The 19045-nt window shown below is 46.4% G+C and overlaps 1 protein-coding gene across 4 annotated transcripts in view; it reads right to left on the bottom strand.

Moving 5' to 3' along the window:
- Window positions 1–19045, bottom strand: part of KCNH1 (potassium voltage-gated channel subfamily H member 1) — a 380749-nt gene that overhangs the window by 224447 nt on the left and 137257 nt on the right. For 2 of the 4 annotated variants that reach the window (XM_084978106.1, XM_021063876.2), the window contains exon 7: window positions 704–1133. In XM_084978106.1, coding sequence (XP_084834232.1) covers window positions 704–1133 — 430 coding nt within the window. Of the gene's footprint in view, window positions 1–703; window positions 1134–13332; window positions 13718–19045 lie in introns of those variants that run through there. The other 2 variants (XM_084978109.1, XM_084978108.1) reach the window with 2 other exon arrangements.

Here is a 19045-nt window from a genome sequence, read left to right as displayed (position 1 = left end):
AAGCAGACATCAAAAATACTGATCTCTATCAGTACTGCCCAACAGAAAGAAGATTTAAAGTTTTCCTAGGAGCCATATTAAAAAACCAAAAGAAACAAGAAATTATTGTAATAGGCTATATTTAATCCTCTATACTCTATGTCAAAAATATTACTATTTCTACATATAATCAATAAAAGATTAATGAATGAGATATTTCAGATTTTGTTTTCAGACATTCTGTTTTTTTCTTTGATACCATATTGGACTGTGCCAATCTACAGCTATGTTTAAATGGACATGGAAAGAATTCCACAATTCACTGTTCTATGGACAAGCAGTTCATCCCATTGTATGTGTAGCATTTAACCTCATTTTAACTATAAAAATCTAATTCCATGTGTTCAGATACAAATAGAAAACAATCTGTAAGGGAAACACCAAAAAGTAGTGGCAGTTATCTCTAAGAAGTAGAATTATGGTCCGTCTTTATCTTCTACATTGTGTTCTACATTGTGCTCTTTTGTCATTTCTAAATTCCTTTGCAGTAAACAAACTGCTTAAATTATTAAGGAAAACGATAAAGCCAGTCTTAAAAAAAATCTCTTCCATACTTTAAGCTCTAAAACCCTGATCTGCTGGCCCTGAAGCCATCACCCTATTACCAGATAATAGAAAGGATGGACAAACATCACGCCCCCTGCCCCGCCACTGTCATACTTACAGCCAATCATCATGATGGCCACTGCGAAGATCTTCTCGATGTCTGTGGATGGGGCGATGTTCCCAAAGCCCACGCTGGTGAGGCTGGTCATGGTGAAGTACAACGAGGAGATGTAGACAGAATTCTTGCTGGGACCCCCTTCCCACTTCCCGGAGCCAGAGCCGTTAAACTGGTAAGGGGTGCCAATGTCCATCGCCAGCTGGTAGAGCCAGCTGTTGTTACGGATGGTCTTGGTGTCCTCGTCAAAGATCTCATAGTCCCCGATGCTGTACCAAATGCAGGCCATCCAGTGAGCTGCCAGCCCGAACACACACACTAGCAAGACCAGCACGGCTGCTCCGTATTCGATGTAGTGGTCCAGCTTCCGGGCCACTCGCCCCAAACGGAGCAGCCGGACAACTTTCAGAGAGCTGAAGAGGCTGCTGATGCCCTGGAAGAAGAAGAGGAGCACAGGGTCAGGACACCCACTCCTCCTTCCCTCCAACCGCCCAGGGCAGCTTCCCTCAGCACCCATGTAGTTCATGAGATGCTATATTATGCAACCCTTAAAAAGCTGTTTCAAAATATGAGAAATGCTCATATACATTTGTATACTTATGCACAATATAATTAGAATTTTACTCCAAGATATATAAAGGGGAGATTTTCATTACCTTTTGCTCACTTCCATTAACAAGCAAATAAGAAAACAAAATTAGAATTTTACTCTAATTATACTGTGTAGAAGTATACAAATATATGCATTTTTTCCATCGTTACTCACTTTAGAACAATTTAAAGGTTGTGTTATATTTCATATCAAGTAATATGAAATATTCTGAGTTGCATATTTATTTCATACTGCACAATATTTCTAATAATAGTGTGCATAAATATACAAATATCTATGTGTTGAAAATGGTCAGGAAACACACACAGAAAGACCTGTAAAATATTAACAGTGGTTACCATTGCATTGCCAAGTTATAAAAGTATGGCCAACTTTATATTTGTATATATTTTTGACATGCTCATATATAATTTCTGTACTTAAAAGTATTACTTTTACAATAAAAATGCATTTCTAAAAAATTTTGAAGAGATAAAAATGAATTATCAAACAGCTAAGAATAAAGAATTGGGATTGTGTTTTCTCAGGAAAGTTACAAATTCTGGGAAGGCTATACCCTTTCTGTCAGGCCAGGAATTACACAACCAGACACGACAGGCTTCATCCCAGTCAATCAAGGTAATCATCGAGGTATCTCAGAGCTAGAAGAAGCCTTCTGATTTCACCTGGTCAAGCCCTCTCCCTTCTGATCCCACCAGGATAGGTCTAGTCCTGAATAGCAGTCCCCTGGGGAGTAGCACTGTAGTGGGGGTGAGAATACCAGTGCAGACATCTATAAAAGGGGGTTTGACACCCAGGTGAGGCACTAACTTGCTATGTGCGCTTGGACAATCTGCTACCCGTCAATTGCCTCGTCCAGACAAGGCACGAGGTGGACTAGAGGCTCCCTAAATATCCACATGCTAATGGACTCATCACCAAAGGAAACGGATATATACTGGAGAAGTTACACCACTAACACCTCCAAACACCTATGCCAAAGTGATGCCACGGTGTAGAAAAGGCAATATCCATTAAACTTTTCCTACTTTCATTAAAAAGTAAATAAGCAAACGATATAAAGAGATTTTTTTTTAATCAAGACTTTGCCCTCCCTTTCGTAGCCAAAATCCAACGGCAGGATAAAGCCCTTCACCAAGAAGAATGAATGACTTTGCGCTACGGTAACACTGCACAGTTTCCAGGTTCGTTCAAACTGCTACCCTTGACAAAGTTTTACCCTTGGCATGTCAGTATTTGTCCCCTGGGTCCCCTTTGCCCTCCATGTGCTTTTCTCAAAAAATGAGAAAAGCCTGAGAAAGTCCCTCATTTTAAGGAGCAAAAGACTGATGAAGGTAAATGGACATCCTCTCTCCATAAGGCATTTGCATTTTAACAAAGGAAAACCAGCTTCCAACAGTGGAATTAAAAGAATCCACGGCCTGGATGGAGGAGATATTTTGGGAGGCAAAGAAGCCTTTTTGATGACTCAGAAATCAAACACATGTAAGCAGCCACCTACTCGCCACCTCCTCATAAAGAGATTCCTGAAATTATCCTCCAAAGTAGTTCTACTCTGAAGCAGAACTTATTACCCAGGCCAAAGCTGCCTTGTCACTCACTCGGATTCAACCCAAAGCAGCATCTATGGAGAACCTGCTACATACTCCTTGTGCTAATGCTACAGGGAAGAAATTAACATGGTACTCTCTTTGCTTGGTCACTATTGCATCTCCAGTGCCTGGCATGTGGGGGATGCTGGACAGAAAGAAAGGAAAGAGGAAGCAAAGCCTAATAACTGATGAGAGAGATGAGATACTAGTTTAGAGCAATTTTGATCCAACAGTCATAGAACTTGAGAGCTGGGAGGGAGCCCAGAAGTCCTCTAGTCCAGCTCCTCTGAGCCAGCAATGTCTTCTAGAGCTCCCTTAAGGAGTGGTCCTTCAGCCTCTCCTTGAGCTCTCCCCTTCACCACCACCTATTGAAGATCCCATTCTGCAGCAGGCCTCCACAGAGACGAAAAACTGGGCGCCCATCACCATTCTTATCTCCCTTGCACTCCATCTGCATCCCTCCTCCCTTCTCTACCCCTTCCCAGTGGCCACCACTGCTCAAAGGTCACACTCTCTGCTAGCCACACTCCAGACAACTCGAGCATCCCACACGTGCATCTCTGTGCCTGCACAGACAAATCTCTTAGTCCAGAACGCTCCACTCCCCAACTTCTGCCAGCTGGTACACTAGTTATCCTTCAGGTCTAAGCCTTGAATGACCACGCTGGAGTCACAACCAATCACTCATCTGCTCCCTGTGTCCATGGTTTTCTGCATCCATTGCTTTGCATTAAAGTTTCCTACAGCCAGCTCCCCAACTACATCAGAAACTACAATTTCCTGAAGACAGAAGCCATTCGGTATTCATCTTAGGAGCCTCTTGTATTGGGTTGAATAGGGTGCCAGCCTCACCTCTCCACCTCGCAATGCAAGTCCTTCCCAAAACCTCAGAAAGTAACCTTACGTGGAACCAGGGCTGTTGCAGATGCAGTTAGTTGGGGTCCTACTGGAACATGATGGACACTTAATCCACTATGAGCGGTCTTTACAGGACAGACACAGAAAGACACAAGTGACTATGAGACTGGAATGATAAATATTTTTTAAAAACTTTTAATTTTATTGGAGTATAGTCTTATCCTGTTGTATTAGTTTCAAGTGTATAGCAAAATGACTCAGTAATACATATAAAAAAATCAATTACTTTTTCCCATATAGTTTATTAAAAACAATTAAGTAGATTTCCCTGCGCTCTACAGTAGGTTCTCATTAACCATCTATTTTACGCAGTAGATGTATTTGTTTTTCCCACCCTCCAATTCTTCCATCCCCTAAGGTTCTCACTTGTGATAACCATAGCATTGGTTTTGAAATCTGTGAGTTTATTTCTGTTTTATAAATAAGTTCTTCTGTGTCGCTTTTAGATTCCATATATAAGTGACAGTATATGATATTTGTCTATGTCTGACTTGATTCTGAAGTGATCTGTCCTCAAGCCAAGGAATCCCAAGGATTACTGGCAACACCAGAAGCTAAGAGAAAGGCTTCTCTTCTAGAATCTTTAAAGAAAGCATGGCCCTACCGACACCTTGACTTTAGATTTCCAGCCCCCAGAACTGGGAGAGAATAAATCTCTGCTGTATTAAGCCACCCAGCTTGGACTAATTTGTCATGGGAGCCCTGGGAAACTAATATCTACACAAGGTTTAAAGCCAGCACCTTCTCAGAGAGGGTCTCAAATATTTTCTGAAACTGAATTGGCGAGTTTGGCTTATTAGAGAATTCTTTCTCATTCCGCCTCGGGCGCAACATAAAACAAACACTTTCTTGTTGTGTTTTCTGTGTACGTGGACACTCTACTACACCGTTTTGCGCTAGTTTCTTCTCTTTGCTCGAACAGCCGGACTTCTAGCTGTTTAAAAGCATTTCAAGGTATTAATTTGGGTTTTTTCCTTATTTGCCTTATGTTCAATAGGGGAGATAAATACTCCAAACTTTTTTTTATTTTTTTTTTATTTTTTTTTTTTTTTATTTATTTTTTTTTTTTTTTGCCTTTGTCTTTTTGTCTTTTGTTGTTGTTGTTGTTGCTATTTCTTGGGCCGCTCCCGCGGCATATGGAGGTTCCCAGGCTAGGGGTTGAATCGGAACTGTAGCCACCGGCCTACGCCAGAGGCACAGCAACGCGGGATCCGAGCCACGTCTGCAACCTACACCACAGCTCACGGCAACGCCGGATCGTTAACCCACTGAGCAAGGGCAGGGACCGAACCTGCAACCTCATGGTTCCTAGTCGGATTCGTTAACCACTGCGCCACGACGGGAACTCCCCCAAACTTTTTTTTAAATTTTAGTAGCTAAAAACCTGACAGCACCACATGGTAGAGAATCACATTTCCCTAGGGACAACTTAAACAGAAACAGACTCATAGATTTTAAAGGCAAATCTATAGTTACCGAAGGGGAAACATGAGGAAAGGGATAAATTGGAGGACTGACATATAAACACTATTTTATATATGAGTTCCCATCGTGGCTCAGCGGTTAACAAACCTGACAAGCATGCATGAGGACACAGGTTGGATCCCTGGCCTCGCTCAGTGGGTTAGAGATCCGGCGTTGCTGTGAGCAGTGGTGCAGGTTGCAGACGTGGCTCGGATCCTGTGTTGCTGTGGCTGTAGCGGAGGCCGGCAGCTACAGCTCCAATTTGACCCCTAGCCTTGGAACCTCCATATGCCACGAGTGTGGCCCTAAAAAGACAAAAACCAAAAATAAAAAAACACTATTATATATAAAATATATGGGTAACAAGGACCTACCGTAGAGCACAAGGTAACCTACTCAATACAGTGAATAACCTATATAGGAAAAGAATCTGAAAAAGAATGGATATATGTATCTGTTTAACTGATTCACTTTGCTATACCCCTGAAACTAACACAATTTCGTAAGTCAACTATACGCCATAAAATTTATATGAAAAACAAAGAAAAGAAATCCTACCTCACACTGCAAATAGATTCAGAGGGTTCTTTATCAAAACCTTAAGGTTATGAAGACCTAAGAATTTCACGTGGAGTCCTCATGGTTGATGGACAGTGAGCACCTGGACCTCATCACTGCAGCCCAACAAGTATGGCCAAGTTCTGTCTCCTCGCCCAGATGAAATAAATCATTCCCTTAACCTGGGCTATACTTGGCCTCTCAACTAGCCAGATTCACTGGTTTCTCCTTTTTTCCCCTGCTGTACACAGAAAAATAACTAGTTATACATATATATACACCAGTTATATTATGTATATAACTGGGTCACTTTGTTGCCACCACCTTCCTGCTTCACTGAAGCCGGCTCTCCCAAGCACCCTCTGCTTTCCCCACGCATCCTGGAATTAGGAGTAGGGAGCTTTCCATCTTCACGCTTTCATCTTCCAAATAGTTGTGTGACATTCAAAGACAAACAGAAAAAAGAAAGTTCCCTCCTTTAAGATTCATGCCATCCAGCAACATGATGATCATTACTGTCATTTGATTATTAATAAACATCTATTGAATGCTTACAAATATGCCAGAACGTGGGCTTAATCTTACATTCATTATTCTTGCCATTCATCGGTTTCTCGGCCCCTCCCTTTCGTCCATTAAATCTTTGCACATGGCTTTCCAGCCCACCTCCTGCTATCAGCACGGGAAATTTAGGGTTTATGGGGGAAAATCATTCGACACTCCAGCCTCTCTATTCCCAGTGACCTTCGCCCCCTCTCCACACCCTGGGGCTGGTCATCCCTGGGCACCTCTCCACCTCTGAAATCGTCCACCAGCATTTGGACGAAGCGACTACACACTTCCCTCCCCCCGCCCTCTCCTTTATCCCATTCCTCTTGCACATCTCCATCCTCATCCTTTTTTTCCCCAACCATCAAACCCTCTCCAGATTTTACCCTCTTTCCCATCCTACTAGACCCTGTTACAGCGCCTCAAGTACCCTCTCCCCCCAACCCTCCTAATCTCTCCCCTTGCCCTCTTGCCACACTTGTCTTGCCAAACCCAGCCCTTCATGGATCCAACAGCAGGGACAGGCCATCATTTCCATCCTCAGCGGGGTCCCCAGATGCTTCTCACCCATCCTCTTCCTCAAACAACCTTCTCCCCCTTCTCATCCATAGCTATTCCAAACCTTCACTGCTCTTTTCAAGATCCCTGCTGACCTGTGGATTCTAGCCAACATTATCTCCCCATTCACGGAGCCAGCAGAGGCCATCAGTATCAATTCTCATCTATATTCCTCCACAGACCAAGCGTGTGCCTTTTCACCATCCCCCCACACTGCGCCAGAGCTCATTCCTCTACCCTCGCAGGGACACCACTCCATCAACCATCCACCCTTCTCTCTGTTCCTTCCCTTTGTCTTCAAGTCTCCCTTTCACAGATCATTTCTCCTGGACCATATTCCTACCAGTCTTTCCAGTCCTATGCACCCCTCTAGATACATTAACTTGCCTTCTCTTGCTGAAACTGTAGTCAATACACAATGGCTCATTTTCTCACTTCCCACTCATCTTTTAATCGATTGTACACAAATGTCCACGCCACGTCCCAGAATCTACTGTCTCAGAAGGCACCCATTACCTTCCCATGATCATACCTTCAGTGTTTGACACCTACAATGGGCATGAGAGATTCTTTACGGCCACATAGTGTCTTCCTGTGTTTAGGGAATCATCACCTTATGAAGCAGAGCTTGTCTCCCACCCAGGAGCTGAAGACGCCATAAAACTTCCTTCATGTGAGCACATGACCTAGGACCTGCCCGTGGGAGACACCCACCCTGTCACTGCATGGCATCTAATGGAGGCCGTGTGCAGGTCCCCTTATGCAAGAGCATGGCAGCATCACCCAGCTCCCAGAGGTGGCAGGAGCAGTTCTGGAAGGGATAGCCAGGGTCCACTAATGGTGGTGTCAGCCCTGCATGTCGTGACCACATCCAGTAGCAACAGCAGTGAGTTCACCAGACCGGTTCTATTTGGGGCACTATTCCTAGCAGCATAGCCTCCCTACTTCCCTAGTCTTTCCAAAAACTCCATGCATACCTAACATCCTTTTAATAGCCTCTTCCTCCTTATAGTAGCCAGACTTGAACCCCGACTATCACCACGGTGTGCAATGGACTCTGCCTCCTTGGTTCCCACAACACCTCTCTTTCGAATGACTCCCCAAGGCATTGTTCGTGGCCCTTCCCGCCCCTCAATATACCTTGTTCCCGGGGCAGCTACAGCCATTAATGTGGCTTTAACCACCATCTATACACTAATAACCTGTAAATCCATCTTTCCACATTAGACATTTCTCTGAACCTTAAGGCTCCTGTGGGCATGTCACTGGGATACCCCATGGGATCCTCCATCTGACCAGTCTAACTTTCAGCCCATCTTATTCCCCAACTTGTAGAATGTGCCCCAGTAGAGAGTCTCCCAAGTAAAAACCTAGGTGTCATCATCTCAGGTGGCTACGCAAACTTTTCATAATCGAATGTCCTTTTTAGAAAGGTGATTTAGGGCAGATAGTACTGCAATGTGCAATTTTGCTGCCATTGGATAAAAATAGAACAGTTTGTTCATGTGTGTACTACTTCTAGAAGTATATATAAGATACTGGAAACCCTGAAGCCCCAGGGAGGGAAATTCTTCATTATAATATATACATCCCTTGAAATGTTATACTACATGAACGGATGTTTATTCAAAATTTTTTTTTTTTACACCTGCACCTGCAGCATATGGAAGTTCCCAGGCTAGGGGGGTCAAATCGGAGCCACAGCTGCTGTCCTACACCACAGCCACGCCAGTCCGAGCTGCGTCTGCAGGCTGTACTATAGCTTTAGGCAACACGGGATCCTTAACCCACTGAGCCAGGCCAGGGGTTGAACCTGCATCTCACAGACACTATGCTGGGCTCTTAACTTGCTGAGCCACAACAGGAATTCCAATTTTTTTTAAATAGAAAAATTAAATAGAAGTTTTGAAATATGACACAACCCTGCTTAGGACCATTCAACATCTTCCACTGCCTTATGAGTAAAATTCCATTAGTTTGGCCAACAAAGACCCTTGTAATTTGGCCTCCAACAGCTTCATCACTTACCACTTCCCTCCGAGACATCCTCGGCTTTAATGATACCAAATTATTTGTGGTTCTACAATCACACTGGGCCCCCATGCCTTCACATATGCTGTTCCTTCTGCCTCAAGCACTTTTCCCCAGGTGGTCTGCCTGGCAAACCCTTACCCATCCTTAGAGGCATTTCTCAACACCCTAGTAATAGACGAGTCACATTTATTACTAAAATTATCAAGTAAAAACGTAGTTTACCTTTTAAAATATTAAATTCAAACTTATCCCAATAGTAGTATTACTCTCTCATTTGAATTCCAATCCTCTTTCTTATCTGCAGAAAAAAGGACTAAAAACATGACAGCACCCTAGAAACTGTGGATCAGACACCGGGACATAATCCATCCGTGTCTGTGATGGTTAATTCTGTGTGTCCATTTGACGGGAACACAGGGTGCTCAGATATGTGGCTAAACATTATTCTGAGTGTGTCTGAGTGTGTTTCTGGAGGGAGACTAACATCTGCATCAACAAACTGAGGAAAGCAGATTGCCCTCCCTAGTGGGGGTGGGCCTCATCCAATCACTGAAGACCTGAATAGACCAAAAAGTCAGATAAGGGAGAATGCATCCTCCGACGGTTTCCAAGCTGTGACATCCGTCTTCTGCATTCAGACTAGAACTTAACCACTTTTACTGTGTCTTCCAGCTTGTAGACGATGGATCATAGAGCTTCTTAGCCTCCTTAATCATCATAATCCAACAATCCTACTGATTATAGATAGCTAATATTATTTATAACATGTGTAAATCCTCCTTGTTCTGTTTCTCTGTAGAACCCTAATACAGGATCTTAACGGGAGAAGGGTTGAGAAGTGAGTCTAAGACAGACACGAAGTCATCTCTGTCCACGGCGTCTCCCCTGACACGAACAGGCAGAGTTCAACATGCCCATCACTCAATTCCCAGGACTGGTCATTGATTCATTCTTCCAACAAATACTTACTGAGCGTTTAATATAAGCCAAACATGGTTTTAAGCACTGCTAACAGACCAGTGATGAATGAGACCAATTTCCTCACCTTTTTGCAACTTTCAATTGGCAAAGACAGACAATAAGCAAGACAAGTAAAAGAAACATAATGTGATGACAATAAGATGAAAACTTAAGCAGGAAATGAAAATAAGGAGGGCCACAGTCCGTGTCAAACAGGGCTGTGAAGAAAACCTTCACCAGCTCTCGGCATTTAAGGAACGATCGGTGGAGAAGAGAACACGAGGTACCAGAGCATCTAAGGGAGGCAGGCTCCAGCCGAGGGATCTGCAAGCACCCAGTGCATCCAGGCAGGAAGGTCACACCGACTTTCTATTAGGCTCGCTGGCCCTTGAGGTCAGGAAGCACCCCTTCCATAAGAGTAACTCTTTTAAGTTAATAAAAATAACAATTTACTGAGTACTTAGGAAGGGCAAGACACAGGACTTTACAAGCATCATCTCAATCTTCAATCTTGCAGATATATTATACACTCAATTTATAGATGAAGATGCTGATAGAATCATTTATCCAGAATCACACAGGTAGAAAGTAGCAGAGCTGGAATCTGAACCTTGATTACCTGACTCCCGAGGATAAGCTATTAACCTTTAGCTCTAAGGACTCCACCTTCCATTTCCCAACTTTATAGAGTTCCAGCTCCTTGCAGATGTTCCGTCAACTTTTCATGAATGGGAACTTAGACTGAGACTTACTGCAAGGAGAAGTGACAATAGCAAATCCAGTGGTCTGTTTTAAGGATTTACTTATTAACAGAGCTTGGTTTGTTGTCTTTAAAACAAATGACTTCAAGAATAAACGTTCCAGGCTGATCCCTCCACTCTGAGAACTGCAGATGCATTTCACCTACATGATGGAACAAAGTGGCCTACCAGATCTTACTGGAAGTTACTCACTGAAGCTTAAATATAACTTGCTTCCCAGTCATTGCTTCAACATTTTACTTTAGTCTCATTTAATTCAACTCAGCAGTTACTTCTTGAAAACCTAGTACAGGAAGACAGAGCCAAGAGCCACTAGTGCTGCAACACCAAGGAAAATGCAACTCCCTGCCCTCAGGCTGCCTACAATCAGGCCACAGAGAAAACAGTCTGCAAAAGGCTGCAGTGCAGCAGCAAACACTAGTTCCCACTTTAAAGACTGAATGAGCCCACACCAAGCGAATTTTTTTCTAGTTCACTTAGTAGGCCTGTTGACCACATTCAGGGGAAGGATATGGTTAACCAGCGGAGGGGAGCTTTCAACCAGAAATGGAAGAGCTTACAACCTTTCATTTGTTTAATGTAATAATGTATCCAGATGTCTGCTGTCTCCTTAGAAAACAATCATTAAAAGGAAGTTTAGAAATTTTGCTTAAAACCATCCACTTTCTTTCTGCTTACAATTCAAACTATCAAATAAACTGTGATATTATTCTATTAGGTTCTTTTTCTTCCTAGAGGGGCTGAAAATGGAAATCTTTATCACTGGCCAAATCAAACCCAAAGGATATAGACCAGAGCATCTGTTTATCAAACCATGTCTCTGTCTTTCTCAGAAACTGATCTTGGGCTGTCCTCTTCCAGGCAAGTGAAACGAACCCAAGTAGCCTAGACTGCACTTCCTCGCCTGTGAAGGAAGCAGTATAATTGTGCTGGGCCTGCAAATCTGACATTGATGCAGAACTAGGCATGCTCTTAATCTGCTTCAGGCTGATTTACATTATCAGAGAATTTAAGTGACATCAGTGGTGCAGGTGAAAATCTCAGGGACTTCCTCCAGGAGGGTGATTGTCTGCAGTTTTTGTCACTGGGGCCTGAGTAGAGCACTGGTCCACTCATCGCTGCCTGGCCAGAGCCCTAGACGTGGAAGAGCACTGACATTCTGAAAGCATCACCTCCAAAAGCAAAATGGGTCAGCTGGGGCCTGCTGACCACAAGTGATAACACACTGTAGTTAATGGAGAGGAGAGGGCAGATCATTCCCTAAGCAGTCTCATTTGGCTTTCCAAGGCCCTCTCCCTCCCTTCCCATACAGGATCCACTTCCTTCTCCGCCCCACTCAAAACCCAGCTTCCAGCAAGGTGGAAGCCCCCAGAAGCAATAAATTAGCCCCGCTGTATAGCCTCCTGCAAGCACTCAGAATGTGGGGTATGACCTTGAGGCCTCCGCCTGGATGCTGAGCAGGGAAGACTCATGCAGCTGGTTTAGATGTGGGAAAGGTCCCCCAGGTTTGGGGAGCCTGGCAGAGCAAAGCATAAGTCAGCAGCTCACACACCTGGCTTGTATTTGTGAGCGCTGCGGCAGGTGGGCAGCTTCCCCCGTGCTCTGGGAACTAGCTCACCTGCAGTGGTCAAGCAGAAGCCCCAGGGGTGGGGGGCAGACAAGAGCTAGGCACGCACCTGGGCACACCTCTCAGGGACCCTGAGGGAACTCAAAGCATCAAAGCAGGCCCCTGGAGCAGGCTATGGGGGTGGGCTTGGCCCTGGACCCTTCTTGGTATGACCCACACAAAGGGCACTGAGAAAGGGACGGGGAGAAACAGAAGACTCTCAGGAAGGCAGTGTAGATTCCGGATTCTGAGGTTTAAGGTCCTAAGAACTCCCTTCTGGCTAGAAGGAGGGTCAGTGACTTGCCTTTAATATTATTCACAGTTTTAACTCTGCCCTATCTTCACAAACAGATGGAAAGCCCTTGAGGCCTATGCCTTTCAGCCTCAGCTCTGAATGATGACATCATTCTAGACTCTTCCATGCCATGAAGGAACTGACTTACACACAACTTCACTCTACTCTCATCTGGCCCTCTGAGAAGGAGTCTCTTTTGGAATATCGTAAGGGAAAACAATGGCTCCTTGAAGAGGCTTCTGGTAAATGCAGAGTTCTAAACTTTCTGGAAACAGGCAGGAGTAAGCAAAGATAATGGCCACTCAGTGTGATTAAAATAATCAGTAGCTACAACTGTGGGGAATGAGAGGAGCCAGCGAGAAAAGAAACTGTCTTCTCCTGAGGAAGAAAGGCCCCCTGAGGCGTCTAAGGCATACCCCAAGCCATGTGTAGGCCTCAGCTTGGGGCCAAGCCCCACTGCTGGCACACTCTCCTAAGCTCTGCCAGCCCAGGTTCCCCGGTCCCTCTGAACTTCAGTTCCTCACCCGTGAGGCGGGGGAACTGCCTTTACACTGGGTTAATGCTCACAGACGTATCGGCTGTTGTTTCTCAAGACGCGGTCATTGCTTTCCTCCAGCTGAGAAAATTCAGCGGAAAGAAAACACGTCACAAAGGCGGGGTGGGGGGGGAATCTTTGTCCTCACTGAGAAGGAGAGAAAGACCTGAAATGTCAGAAGGAACTCACCTCGACGTGAGGATTAATAAAGAAAACAATGGCCCCTCTCAGAAACGTTGCAAACCAGCAGTCAAGGGCATCCAACCCGAAGGGCTGCGTAAGCTGAGGAAAGCAAGCAGGGCTCCCGGCTTTGGGCTGCTGTATACGCCGAGGCCCCAGGGCTCAGGGAAAGCCAGTCTCACCCGGTGTTGGGCTGCACCCCGCAGGCCTGCAAGCTTTGTCATTGTTTAGCCTCAAGATGAAGAAGCAACGAGAGGCATCAACGGGTTATTGGACAAGGGGACTCTCACACAACCAAAGCAAAAAGTCCTGGAGCAGCACTCCCCCACGAAGAGCAGGCAGCAGGTCAAACATGGCAAGACGCCGAGGCCGCCATTTATAGGGAAGTGATGTCAGATTGGCTCGTGAGTTACCAGGGAAACCGGCAGCTGGGGCACATTCCTCACAGCCCCTCAGTTAACGACCACCACAAGGGCAGATGCTTCCCTTTAATAAACTAGCAGGTAGAGCTGATCTAGCCGAAGGGCTAGAACAATCACTGGCTGGGGCAGGGAACACGCACCTTCACTGTGCACAGGTGCGGATAAAGTGGGGGCTGGTCCATCAGAGGATGTGCAAAGAGCAGGAGAAAAGCCATGCGGCGTGGCCTGGCCATACACCAGACAAGCATCCGAAAGCCCAAGGATACCTGGAAAACTGAGAGACTACGGTTTGTACCCATGTATTTGCATGTCTAAACTCATTTTCAAGGATCGAGCACTCTGACTACAATTTAAACATTATTAAAATAATAAACATGCCACTTAGTTTATTTTAATGGAACAGTAATACATAGACCTCGACCTGTCAACACCACCCTGATACATAATAGCAAACAATAACCATAGTAACTTATCAAGCCCTTGCTATATGCCGAGCAGTCCTAATTCTCAGTCTCAGATGCATTAACTCACTTGATTCTTATAACTATCCTATAGAACAAAAGGTAGCGTTCTCCCCATCTCATATGAATGTAAGGATTTGGTGTGCAGTAACCGATGGACCTGAAGCCATGAGGGATGGTGAGTTGTGTGTTGACTGCAATCAGATTTTGTAAAACAAGCAATGAAATCAAACTCCTCCGTGGCTGCTTCAAAGACACAAACCAGGCTGCTCCTTTCCTCCATTCACTCAGCAAGTCCTCCCCCAAAGGCAGCCTGGCTAGAGGAGGCAAGACGGAGGAGCCTCCAAGAAGCAGCAGTGGAATAAAAAGACGATGCTCCTTCCATCTCAAGACGAATGCCGTCAAAAGCTGACATGTGAACTGTGCCGTATTTGTACAGACTGAGGACTCGAGGCTCTTAAACGGTGACTGATGTGCAGGTGGGCAGGTCCATCAGGACATGACCTCACGCATGTTGCGTGGAGACTCCATCACGAAGGGTTCCCCACACATGCCAGTGGCAGGAGGCTGGCTTCGGTTCTTCAAAAGGGCCGTTTATTATTCCAATCACTTTGCCAAGGCCACCGATGCCCAGAGAAGGGAATAGATTTACCCTAAGGCCGGTGGCCAAACTGGGGCCACCTGGAAGGTCTCCCCACTCTCAGCTGGTTCACAGAGCTCTACTGAGGCTGCAGGAAAATAACTCAGAGGCGCCTATTTCGGAAAGTTAAAATCAAAATCTCTGAAAACGCACGGTGGTATTATCTAGAAATGGCTTTTAAAGCCACGATGCATTTATAGACAGTCATTTTAATCCCTTCCTGGGGCTACTAGGCCGCAGTCCCATATTTATATGGAACAGGGCTCTCAGCTGCAAAGGGCCTCCAGGCAAGCGAACAGAGGCACAGCTCTCCAGCCCGGAGAGCAGGTGGCCAAGGGAAGCTGCCCAAGGGTGGGGTCCCGATCGAAGTGGAGGGATGAGGACAGAAGCCGTGGCTCGGGAGCCCTCCAAGGAGAGAATTTTGCATCAGGAGGGACCGAAGGGGATCACAGAGCCCACACCCTTCATCTTACGGATGAGAGAACAAGGGGGCAGGGAAAGCTCAGCAGAAGCATGAAACAGAGCTCCCCGTTCTCCCTCCCCAGCCCCAGCCACTTCGAATTTACTTGTATCTCGCTCACATCTCATTTTTCTCCAGAGCATTTAGAGCAGTCCTTCCTATCTGTGGGCAAACATCCCAAGACCCCTAGTGAATGCCCGGAACGGAAGACAGTACCAAACCGTATCCAGCTGACCCGAGCAGCTGAAAATCCGTATCCATCTTTATGCTTAGCCTTCTCTTTCCATGGTTCCTCATTGATGGGTTCAACCAACTGTGGATTGGGTAATTGCAGCTATTTTTTTAAATCCTTGTATCAGTGGACTCACACAGCTGAAACCCATGTTGATCAATGGTCAAAAACTATCCGATTTTTTTTCTATACATACGTACCCATCATAAAGTTTAATGTGTAATTAGGCACAATAAGACAATATCCAAATTGCCAGCATCATCACTCTTGGGTTTTGAGGTCACTCTTCAGTAAAATAAGGGTTACTTGAACACAAGCCCTGGGGTACTGTGACTACAATAGTCAGTCTGACAACTGGATGCCTGCTAAGTGAGGAGCTAGCAGATGGGATTTTCTGGACCAAGGGATGACGCCCGTCCTGAGTGGGATGGAGCCGTAGAGTGTGAGATTGCATCACACCACTCAGAAGGGGGCACAACTAGAACTTCAAAACAATGGCTTACTTCTGGAATTTTCCATTTAATATTTTTGGACCACAGTTGCCTGAGGGTGCCTAAAACCACAGAAAGCAAACCACAAACAAAGGATAGGAGGCATGCGGCAGGGACGACTGTATAGGCTTTGCATCTAACATACTATAGGCTCTATGCTTGTCTGCCGACTGCCCCACGTACCGCAAGGTAAACACCAGGCTGAAGGGCACTGCTGGATCCTCAGTACCTAGAGCACTGCAGCGGGCTCTCAATAACGAGCAGGTGAGTGAATGATTGCATCACACTCACCCAACACTGAAGAGTTTATAAAGTTTTCCCATGAATACCATCCCTTGGTTTTCATAACACTGGGAGTTCCCATTGTGGCTCAGTGGGTTAAGAACCTGACATAGTGTCATGAGGACATGGGTTGAATCCCTGGCCCCACTTCGTGGGATAAGGATCCACAAGCTGCAGCAGGGTTCGAAGATAGGACTCGGATGTGGCGTGGCTGTAGCTGTGGGGTAGGCCAGCAGCTGCAGCTCCAATTCAACCCCTAGCCTGGGAACTTCATATGGTACAGGTGTGGCTGTAAAAAGAAAGAAAAGAAAAGAAAAGAAAAAAACTAAAATTGTCTTAGAGGACTCACACCATGAAGGTCAGACTTTACATCCAACCCCCTGGTGTGGAAGTGGGACCCGTGGCAGGGTTTGTACCTTCCTGGGGAATTAGGAAGCTCTGGTCTGAAGGCAGCCCCAGGATACCCTCCCGGCCAGGAAGCCTGGGAGCAGTTGGGCCTGCCTGAGGGAGGCAAGAGCCCTGCCCCTCCCCCTGAAAGCCTAGAGCAAAACCATGAGGTACACCCTTTTCCATTTGCCTCACTCAGGACCAAAACCAGGGCACAGGTTTGTTAAGGGGACAAGCACAGGGACACTCCTGGTTTCAGAAATTCCTGCTCTTACTCATCTAGCTCTAGAAGCAGAACATACTGCACTGCACTGGGGTATCAACTGCAGCGCAAAAGACAGATCTCCCGATAAACAAGGCAGCAGGGTGTCCCCAAATTTCCACCCATTTTCAATATAAACCAGCTCAAAAACATGTCTTCTATGAAGCCTGATCTGAACTTCCCTCTTCCCCAGCCCCACTGACCAGCGCTGTAATTTTTTTTTTCTTTTTAGGGCCGCCCCCCTGGCATGTGGAAGTTCCCAGGTTAGGGGTCGAATCGGAGCTACAGCTACCAGCCTACACCACAGGCACAGCAACGCAGGATCTGAGCTGCGTCTGCGACCTACACCACAGCTCATGGCAATACTGGATCCCCGACCGGCCCCCACATTGAGCGAGGCCTGGGATCACACCTGCGTCCTCATGGATACTTGTTGGATTTGTTTGTGCTGCGCCACAATGGAAACTACCCCTGCTCTGTAGTTAACCTTTTCTTATTGAATTCCCATAACATTTGGCACCACTTTTACTACATCCCTCATGCCCAACCTTTTACCAACGTTTTTGCCCTCTGTCTTGACCTCCTATTTCGTATATAAACGCTTCTTTAGCGATAGAGCGTGTCTCTTTGACCTAGGTATGTCCCTGAGGCATCCAGCAGTCCCAGCACACAATAGGCACATGGCAACTGACTCCCGAATGAATGGACAATCAGCTGTTGGAAGGAGCCTGATGAGAAATGGCTAAAACCCTACCCTCATCCTCAGGCTGTCCATCGGGGCTCTGTGACTGAATCTGACCTACTCATTTCTATCCTCTTGCACCATATTTATCAAATTACTCTCCTGGACCAAAAGCCATTGGTGGGTAATGTAAACTGATTGCCCCTTTGAGAATGTACTTGCTTCGCAGCCTCTCAAGAGGCTTCAAAGGTTCATAGCCTGTGGCGTTCCCACTGTGGCCCAGCAGGTTAAGAACCCAGCGCAGTGTCTCTGAGGATGTGGGTTTGATCCCTGGCCTGGCTCTGTGGGTTAAGGATCCAGTGTTGCTGAGAGCTGTGGCATAGGTTGCAGATGTGGCTCGGTTCCCGAGTGGCCACGGCTGTGATGTAGGCGGGCAGCTGCAGCTCTGATTCAACCCCTTGCCTGGGAACCTCCATGTGCCACAGGGTGGGGCCATAAAAAGGGGGGGGGGGGAAGGTTCATATCCTGTGTCCCAATAATCCCTTTATTGGACATTCATAGATGGAAAAAAATCTAAAAGACAAAAACAAACAAACAAAAAAACACCTGTTCCCAAGCACTGGATGTCGTCCTTGGGTTGGTTCCTCTTAGTCTCTCACCCCACTCCTAGGCAATCATGGAGTCGTGTTCATCACACCTCTGCCTGTTTCTGGAACCATCCAACTTCCTCCATCCTCGTTGACACAGCTTCTCACCGAAACTGCTGCCCCCGCTGCCCTACCCGGCCCCTTGCTCCCAGACTCACCCCTGTCTCACTCACTCTCCACGCTGCAACTCCACTCTTCTCTCTAAAAGACCATCCTGAGCCCACTCCGCTCCTGCTCAGGCTCTTCGAGGCCCTCCTGATACAGAGTCTGTGCCCCCCCCCCGGGGGGGGCACACGAGGCCCAGGTGAGCGGGCCCCCCTGCTGCCCCAGCCTTCTTCTCCCTTCCTGCCCTCCCGCACACCCACACTGCAGCCTCACCGAGCAACCCAAATTCCTCAGACGGGCAGGTCTCTCTGACTGCTCACCTCTCGCATGGATGGGTCCCCGAGCCTGAAGGGATGTCTCCTTCCACCGCCCTCCTCTCCTTTGTGGGCTGCGGCCAAGCATCCAGCTGGCATCCCTGTAGTACCCACCTCTGTGCAACCTGACAGCCTGCCTACCTGTCCCCTCGCCATCCCATACATGACTTGGCCTCTTCATGGCAGGGACTCCGTCAATTTCAACACCAAATCCCCAGAAGCTACCTGGCCCTGTGCCTGGTGTTAATGAGAACCCCACGTCTAACTACAAAATGACTGGAAATTTCATCAAAATGAGGAGGCAGGAGTTCCCGTTGTGGCGCAGTGGTTAACGAAT

Source organism: Sus scrofa, chromosome 9, assembly GCF_054392235.1.
Source record: "Sus scrofa isolate SSC_HxYL_T2T_F1_AM1 chromosome 9, Sscrofa_HxYL_maternal_Yorkshire_Landrace_v2.0, whole genome shotgun sequence".
NCBI classification, from domain to species: domain Eukaryota; kingdom Metazoa; phylum Chordata; class Mammalia; order Artiodactyla; family Suidae; genus Sus; species Sus scrofa.
This window is presented reverse-complemented; position numbering and strand designations above follow the sequence as displayed.